Source organism: Thermothelomyces heterothallicus (assembly GCF_042370625.1).
Source record: "Thermothelomyces heterothallicus CBS 202.75 unplaced genomic scaffold P884_scaffold_25, whole genome shotgun sequence".
NCBI classification, from domain to species: Eukaryota; Fungi; Ascomycota; class Sordariomycetes; order Sordariales; family Chaetomiaceae; genus Thermothelomyces; species Thermothelomyces heterothallicus.
This window is the reverse complement of record NW_027192586.1, coordinates 533178-541658: the sequence shown is the minus strand read 5'-3', so window position 1 is coordinate 541658 and position 8481 is coordinate 533178. Positions and strand designations below refer to the sequence as shown.

The 8481-nt window shown below is 55.1% G+C and overlaps 2 protein-coding genes across 2 annotated transcripts; one reads left to right on the top strand and one right to left on the bottom strand.

Annotated features, from left to right (window-relative positions):
- Positions 1-882: 882 nt before the first annotated feature.
- P884DRAFT_263435 (uncharacterized protein) lies at positions 883-1783 on the top strand. Its single transcript, XM_069441758.1, has 2 exons — positions 883-1609; positions 1668-1783. Exons 1-2 carry the CDS (start codon positions 1269-1271, stop codon positions 1717-1719), a joined length of 393 nt encoding a protein of 130 aa, XP_069294959.1. The 5' UTR covers positions 883-1268; the 3' UTR covers positions 1720-1783.
- A 2366-nt stretch (positions 1784-4149) lies between these two features.
- Positions 4150-5985, bottom strand: P884DRAFT_67700 (uncharacterized protein). Its single transcript, XM_069446017.1, has one exon. It carries the CDS (start codon positions 5696-5698, stop codon positions 4253-4255), a length of 1446 nt encoding a protein of 481 aa, XP_069294958.1. The 5' UTR covers positions 5699-5985; the 3' UTR covers positions 4150-4252.
- Positions 5986-8481: the final 2496 nt, after the last annotated feature.

Here is an 8481-nt window from a genome sequence, read left to right as displayed (position 1 = left end):
CACACGAGCGTTACTAGGCCTGGAAGGTGGGGAGTGAGACTTAGTTATGACCAACGGGGTGTGGTTAAAGCACGTACCGAATCACCATGCGCCCATCCTCGGGTGTGAGGGAGTGGCAACAAGGAGCGGAAAGCTGCGGCGTCTTGTCTCAAGCGTGTCACATGGAGAGGCGAACAAAAGGAGGCGTTCCCGCCTACTCGGCCGCTGCGCCAGGACGGTATGGCGACCATGATATGGATGACAATCCTTCTGACCTTGCGAGCAAGCCAATGTTAGGATTGAACGCGTGGGATTGACGACCCAGGGGCACCCTCTGAAGCTGCCATCGGGGTCTCGGGATACAGCAACCGTGTCATATGGGGGAAGATCATCGCGGTGCAAGTCATGGCCAATAGCAGGCCTCGGAAAAGGCGCGCGACAGACACCGAGATGTCAGTGACAGCCAATGAGGGACTCAACGCGTGGCGGATATTTCCAAGCCGGGAGCTAAAGCTGCCTCTGGCCGAAGTGTGGCGCTGTGCAAAGCGGCCAACCACTCGGTTACCAGAAGCCATCCAGAGTTCTAAGGCATGGAAGGCGAGGGAGAGCGGAGCGGCGGCTCGGTTAGACCCAGGCCCTCATTGGCGGCAGTTGGCGTACTGCCACGTTTGAAACACTTAAGATGGAGGCGGGTACAGAATCGGTGCTCTGGCATTCACTGTTAATGCGGAGGACTTGGAAGCCTGGCAGTCTGGAACCATCAAAAGTCGCAGGCCGTGACTTTTGAGTTAACTGCAGCAGGGAACGGCCGGATCCCTGCACTTTCCAGACATATCAGCCTAACTATCTCGTCGCTTCCACCTGTTGGGAGATGGAGCTGCCCGCAGCCAGTAGCTAGCTAATGGCAAGGTACGCCCGCGTGAAATTGTTGTCTGCCTAGAAGGTACGGTTATAGGTGCGAAGGTATGGAAAGAGCCACAACCGTGACCTTCCCCGTTGGCAACCCCTGGTACCTACCACCTTCCTTGAGCTACCTTGAGCACCTCAGGATAACTTGAGTACCTAGGTCTCTCTTCAATCCAGATTCTTCCTTCTTCCCGCCAGGTTTTAGTCTTGGCCAACAGCGGAACAAATTAATAATTAACCGTTGTGAGTGTTGTAGGTTGGTGGTCAACGGACCCCCTTGGGCTCTCATCAGAAATAGCGTAATTAGCAGTCACGGAGTCTGACTTCGCCTCAAGTTCGCAAGAATTTCCGCCTCGTGTGTTTAGCGAACCCCGCGACTTCGCATGACCCAGCCTTCCAGGATGTCGTCTCGGCGCTCTGGGCCTCATTTCCTCTCGTTGAATGTTGGTCGACTCGCAATCAACCCACGCGCCCGCCTTTTGCCCGGATCCTCCCACAGCCACACATCCTACACCGTGGCAAGGGATCCGGAGAGAGAGACAACCGCCCTCGCACATGTTTTCCGCGTGACAGTAATCTTGGTCCGAGAGGGAGCCTTCGCCCCGCAGGCACTTCAGATCAAACCACGTTACCAAGGGCCAAAGGGCAGACTGGGGCTGGCTGTCCCTGGCCTTGTTCGACTTGCGTTCGGGTCCCGTTCCCGAGCAGACACCGTGGGGGAATCCTAAAATATCCAGCTAATTAATCATACTCTACAACAGTGGGCGGCAGGATTTTCCTACCCCAGCACGGTGGTGTCGGCGCTACCAACAGCGCTACCAACAGCGCTGCTGAACTGTCCGAAGCTCTCGAACTGACCGTGCTCTTGGTCGCGAGAATAAGCGCGCCACTACATTTCAGCGCTTATACGAAGTAGGTAATAGCGTAATTAATGAGTCAGCCCATCTCTCTGCGCGTTCCAAGAGTTATTGCGACTCCGCCTAACGGCCCCTCTTCGCTTCTTTGCTGCAGATGAGTATCGCGCCGGGGTGCAGACTGGATGGCTCGGTTGCGCCTGGATTCGATTGGGTTCCGGTGGTCTGGTCAAGTCGCCGAAGTCAACCCTGTTTTTTTTCAAACTCCACCGCCGGCTGGCCGGCTGACTGGCTCGCCTCCCTCGGCGGCACACCGCCATCGACTTCTGGACGAATCTTTGTTCTGCCGATTCTGACAAACGAGTTGGTCATTCAACGGACTCGGGGAAGCCATCGTCGGCCTCGCCGTCGACGCCACTGGGCTTCGTCGGAGTCAGACACCCATGCCGTGGCCGGGATCAACCAGGATAGGATAGCGTATCCGCGGATCTACAGTTAGCTGCCGTTGGCAGGGTCAATCGTGGCCGCGGTGGAGAGAGGGAGGGGTTCGATTGTTTGCGCACTCCCCTACAAACACCAACACCGCGCAAACAGCCGCGGCGCCGTGCCGCTCTGGTTAGCGTGGTGCTGTGTCATGATAGTGTAGCTGGCATTCCGGGGAGACAAGGAAGGAAAAAAAAAAAAAAAAAGGGTCGATGTTCGCCCCGCTTGGCCCGTTTTCAGAAACGGCATGACTCCGTACCCCTGCAGCATGGTGCCTCCACACTCTCTCGTCGTCAAGCTCGCGGATGCTCCCCGTTGACCATCGACCTTCACCCCGGTCTTCCCCCCTTCCCCCCTCGAAGTACCAAGATGACTCGATGCAACCGGGAGTGCTCCGTTACTCCCCTTTACAACATTTGTGTATTATTCCCGCTTCTCGCTCCTTTAACCTGCGACGAAACCCATATAAGTAACCTCGTATAGGTAGGTACCTTGTATTATTTTCACGTGCGTGATTGTCAGAAGCGCTGATCTAACCGTGATCCATGTAGATGTATGTATATACGATGATAATAGATACTAGGGAGAGCCGGTTGACCTCCTCCCCTCCGGGGTATCCTCCGCTTTAACGAATAAAAATGGTCCACTGTCCTGGTCGAAGAAGATACGTAGACTGGGCGTGGGCGGCCCAATGAATGACATATCTTGATAATTACGGTCAGTGGTGGGCTGTCTCGGCGCCACCCAAATTACTAAGCCAAATCTCTCGTTCTCCCTTACTCCTCCCCTTCCCTCCGAGTCCATCTTCTCAGTTTACCAAACCTCCCTCTTTTTCGGCTTGTCTCGCCGATCGTGTTTGATAATGCTGGCATCCCGACTTGAGAATGCATTTCTCACAAAGTAAGTGAAACCAAGAATGGTGGAATTTTCAAACAAAAATAAATAAATAAATAAGAATTGTCGAGCAACAGCGCGCCGTTATTAAAGAATTAATTAAGCGCCGTTTTATGCAGATGCGAGAGAGACGCCAGCCCGTAATAAGGACAACACTACGCGTAGTGTATGCACACCGCACCGCCCGGCGCAGCCCAATGCCGAGGGAGGAAGCTACTGAGCCGACCAGCCCACCACCACAGCAGCACGCAATGTTTGGGAAGGGAGAAGAAAATATGACCAGTCCCTTTTTCCCTACCTCCCGGTCGGCCGCGCCGCTGCAGAGCAGCGACCAACGGCGCGTTCTGATTGCGTCCCAGACTGTCGGGTCGAGCACTAATAGCGCACAGCGCGACCAAAGCAGACAATGTTTCGGTTGGTCTGTCAGTCGGACGGTCAGCCATGCGAACTTTTGCCCCCCTTTCCCCAAACCCTCCGTTGCTCCCCCCTTTCCTTTCCCTTTGGACCCCCCTGATCGGCCGTGGTTCCCTTAATCGTTGTATCTGCGAAGCGCCGCGAGACAAGAACAGGGGAGACTGCCATGACAGCTCTTTTTTTTTCCCGATGTCGCCTTCACCTCGGCAATCATTCCTCCGAGTTTGTAACCCGTCTTTGTCAGTCGTGGCCTGACTCCTTTGATCGGATCCTTCGGCTGCTAATTGTGCGCTACACATTTTCTTGGCATCCTTCTAAGACAATGTCTCGAGGACAACGACATGCGGGGAGCTGCCCAAGATGGAACAAAGCGACAGGCCGCGAACTCGGTGTGAGCTGGAGATATCGTAATAAGTGCTCGAATCCATTTACAAGGCCAGGTAGACCATTTTGTACCAGTAAAAAGACCATTCAACCCCGTGAAATCAAGGGCATAATTGATAATATGCCTCAATAGATCCAAGCAAAGTGTATCAGACAGGTAATAGCGACAACAGATTGAGCGATCCCACAAGATGGTCAGCAAGAGTAGAAAGATCAAAAAAAAAAGAAGTAGTAGAGGACCCTTCCGAACCGATATTGTCTTCGCCCTCAGATCCCTATCTGGGTATTATAGAGTAATAACACGGACAGAGAGAGCCGGCCTTGACGACATTGTGTTTTCACCTTGGTACCGACAGCGGCGCGATCGAGTTGCACACGTGGCACTGAGCGCTGTCCATGCGGGAGTGAAGTTTCCTGCACCGACATACCCACATGGCGTCGCCCTTCTTGCGCGGTTTCTGCAGCTCAATCAAGTCCCCCGGCTCGTAGAAGCCCGCCTTGAGTCCGCAGTCGACGCAGAAGCGCCGCTGGCCGTACGTCCTCTTCGCGCGCGGGTGCATGTGTGCGAATGGGTCGTCGCTCGAGGCGGGGCTGCCGCCACCGCCTACTGCACGGCGACCTCGGCCGGCTGTGGAGGAGGAAGACGATGAGGAGGAGGAGGCGGCTCGGAGGCTGCTCCGCGTCAGGCTGGGGTCGTAGTGTGGGTTGGCGGAAGGCGACCGGCTTGGTGACGAAAGGGTTGAGGACTGCTCTCGCCTCTTTGTTGTTGTTAAGGTACTCGTAGTATTACCGCTGGCTTCTTCAGAGTCGTCCTCTTCTCTGAAGACCGATGGAGTGTGTTTTTGGGCCTCGAACTGGTCGAATCCCTTGAAACGGAAACAATGGTAACACGCGAAGAAATTGAAGTCTTTTCCGGGTTTCTTCTGCTCAGGCGTGTCCCCAGGTTCGTCGTCATCCAAAGGTTCGTGGCCTCTGTTCCTCTCGGTGTTCAATATTTCGGCCACTTTCCATTCATGACTGAAGTTATCCGGGTGGAAGTTGTGCAAGAACCACTGGCAGATTCTGGTGGCCTTCCAGCAGTGGTACCACGTCACATACTTCTGGATGCGGTGGATGACGTCGGGCGAGAGCCTTTGCATACCGTTCAGAAACCAGTTCGCATCGTTGTTCCGTGGTCGGACCTGATATGAGGTCGAGGGTTGAGAGGAGTGGCATGGCGTGGTCGAACCAAACATGGGATGCCAGGTCTCGTAGGAGAACGACGACGGTTGGTGGTGCAGAGCGTCGACGGAGTAGGCGCCGTAGGGCGACGGCCGCGAGACATCCCTCGAAGTCTGGTACGATGACGGGTAGAAGGGAAGCGAAGAAGGAGCTTGTGCTTGGAGGAGTTGTGACGGCAGCGGATGCGCACGGAACGTAAACGGCTGCTCGTGGGCGATTGCTGGGCAATGATTTCTCGAATATACCACGGCGCCTGTCCCCGAGTCGGAAGAAGTGCTGGATGCGGGTGACACGGTGCGGACGGCGCCGACATTGTCGGGCGGAACGGTGCTGTATGGCACCGAAGAGGATCCGGAAGAAGAGGTGGATGAGACCGAGGATGAGCGCGGCTCGAACGGAGGCCTGGGCGGTGTTTGGAAGGCGTAGTAACCTTCGCTGTGGTACACCATTTCGCTGCTCGGGTTGGAGATGCTAAGTGTCGGAAAGCCAGGGGCTGGCGCGAGCAGTCGTGGGTTGGAGCCTTCAAAGGGATGCCTTTGGTGATAGGTGGTAACTTCCGTCATTCTCTCGAGTCGTGGAAGAAGGTGGCTAGCAGATGTTCATAAGACAAGTGGAGGGAGGGGAGAGCAAGCGGCTTAAGACCCCCGGGTCTGGACCTTTTATACGCCCAGTCGGCAAAGAGTTGTTGTTGCGCAAGAGAGAAACGGTGGGATATTGTTGGCCTGGTCCCGGAAGCGGTGACAGACTAGGCTGAATATTCGAGAGAGACCAATCACTTATCAGGGCCGATTTGGGAGGCGTCGTGCCTGTCTCGAACGGCACGGCCTCACCACGGGGAAGGGTACTGCCAGGCGGGATGGCTGAGCTCACGGGGAATTTGATGAGGTCTAGCAGCTCCCTGGGAGAATCGATCTGTGTGGAATTCTTCTGGGAGGGCAATAGCAGAGATTGAGAGACGAAGGCTTTGCAAAGATTCCGCTGTGCGTGCAAAAGAGCCAGCGATGACAGTGGAGCGCCTGGAGATGGCTCGATATAACCACTGATTGCTAACTTGGTGATCCGGGGCGGGAGACAACCCGAGACTTGGCTCTGATCATCTGACAAAAACGGAACGCGGCCAGCCGGGGCTTACTGCGTATGTCGACTCGAGTGCAGGTACCCCGAGCTCAAGGGCCCCTGGATGGCCGGAAGAAGCGCCCGCGAGCTAAAGCCGCCTTTGTCGGAGAAGTCTCCGACGGGGGGGCGGGGGGCGTGGCCCACCTGCGTTCACGCCTCGATTAGCAACACCCTCTAAGACTTGCAGGAGCGAATCGACGCGACCAAGGGGGGTAACGTTGCCGGAGCGAGTCCCGTGGATGTCGCCGTTGGCGAGATCCCCGCTGGTGGCGGAACCTACTACGTACAGTACAGTGCCCAACCCCGATGGGGAGACAAAGGGTGTGCCTGGAAATATTCTGAAAAAACAAAACTAAACGAAATGAAATAAACGGTGAATGTATGGCCCGCGAGACTGTGAAGAGCTAACCGTTTTGTTCATGCAATTATGCTACGTGCCGGCATCCGGGCTCGAGAATTCGGGACGGATGTGCTCGTGGCAATTGTGCTTTTTCAAGGGTGTTCCATGTGGTGTGTAGTCGTAGCAAACGTCTCAGGCGAGCATGACGGGGAAGTAGATATCGAGGGCAGACGGAGACGAAAGAAATAAAGGATAATCTTTTTTGAGAGCTCGGGATTTAGGAAGAGAAACCTGTGGGGGAAGAAATCTTCGTCGGGGAAGGGCCGCCCTGGGAGGTGTACTTGTACTTAATCTGCGCAAGGTATAAGTAGTAGTAATGCACACTCAAGTACTGGTACTGCATCATGTGTGTACTATGTTACTTTGGCACTTTGGCCGTGACACTCGGGGATGCCTCCGGTAATTAAGGTAATTACATACTTTACACTACCCAGCGTAGCCGAACCAGCGCCTCTGGCCAGCACCTATCTAGGTGGCAGGCTTTTGACCTGCTCATGTGCCTTTGTGATTGCAGAGGTGCTTTGTGTGCCTGCGTTACACTTGATATCCGTCACCAGCGCGATGATTGCTTCCTGGCGGCTCTGCAATTCCCGGTTTCAGGCATTATCGGAGCGGCCTGGAGGAAGCTCGTTTATCACACGGTCCTTGGAGCCGATCTTCTCTCGCAGGCGGGTCTGACAGGGGTTGGCGACGGAGGGGGAGCACCGGGGCGAGTCGGATGGAGATCTGCCTGCGCTGCTAGCCTAACTTGGCTCAATCCGTTACCTCTTCTTCCATCCGTCTCAAGCAGGTACATCTCGATCCGGTTCTGCAGAGTAGTACTGTACGGCTAGCGCAATCATACGAATATGCTTCACATCAGCAGCTCGCACTTTCCTTACGCTTGGATACCTCGTTGTAGTGTAGTTTTCCAAGGCGCTCCTTACCTTAGCTAGGAGTGAAGAAATATTATGACACGTGTATCGGAGGAGGTATATAGATGGAGGAACCGGAATTCTGTCGCGTACCCCTCTGTAGGTACATGTATGTACCTTCCACTCTCCGTGAGCAATTTTGTACGACCGAACGGGAGAGAAAGAGCCAAGGAGGGCATCCCACGGGAATAGCACTGCACGTTACAATTGAAGGGCATAAACCCGGGCTTGCTGCTCAACAAGGTCTTGTGCAGGCGCGAGGGGTGACCTGCGGCCTATGAAAGTAGCAGGCCCCAAAATCTGTCCGACCAACAGCTTCTTGGCGCCACCTTGGCAACGAACCACATCACGTTGTTTGCTCGAGTACACAGTTTTGCACTGTGTTACCGCTCTGTCGGGACGATGCACGACGGCTGATTGGGTGCGGCTTGTGCGGGCCCTGCGGGTGCGCTCAAGGGCCGCGGCCAAGGGGATCGAGGGAGGAAGGGCTGAATCTGGCTGGCGCATTTTTATGGACAAGTGATTGGGAAATCCCTCGTTAGGACAACCGTTTTGTGCGCAAGGTTTTGCAGATCTCCAAAGCTTGGGATATCTTGTTCCCGTCCGTCTGGCTTCTTTGCTGAGCGGCTCCGTTGGAATTAACAGGATTTGTCATGTCGGCCCCGTTGCCTTTTCCAGCCATCGTTTCAACGATCTGGTCCCAGCGGAGTCGAGAGCAACGGAGAATGCATTTCATCGAATGCCACGTCATACAAGAGTCCGCAGCAGAGAAACGGCGCAGCAGAGCTTGCGCGCAGGGACGGCACGTTACACACCTCCACGCGCAGGTTCCCCATCTCTATCACGCCGGTGATGGCTTATGGCCCGTCACGAAAGCCGAGGTGTGAGCGGCTCCCTGTTTTGCCGCAATCAGAAT

Excerpts from the sequence above, each read along its gene's own strand:
- P884DRAFT_263435 (XM_069441758.1), top strand. The coding sequence starts at position 1,269 with ATGACCCAGCCTTCCAGGATGTCGTCTCGGCGCTCTGGGCCTCATTTC. Across the intron at positions 1,610-1,667 it reads GCAGACACCGTGGGGGAATC|CCCAGCACGGTGGTGTCGGC; the intron begins CTAAAATATCCA and ends GGATTTTCCTAC.
- P884DRAFT_67700 (XM_069446017.1), bottom strand. The coding sequence starts at position 5,698 with ATGACGGAAGTTACCACCTATCACCAAAGGCATCCCTTTGAAGGCTCC.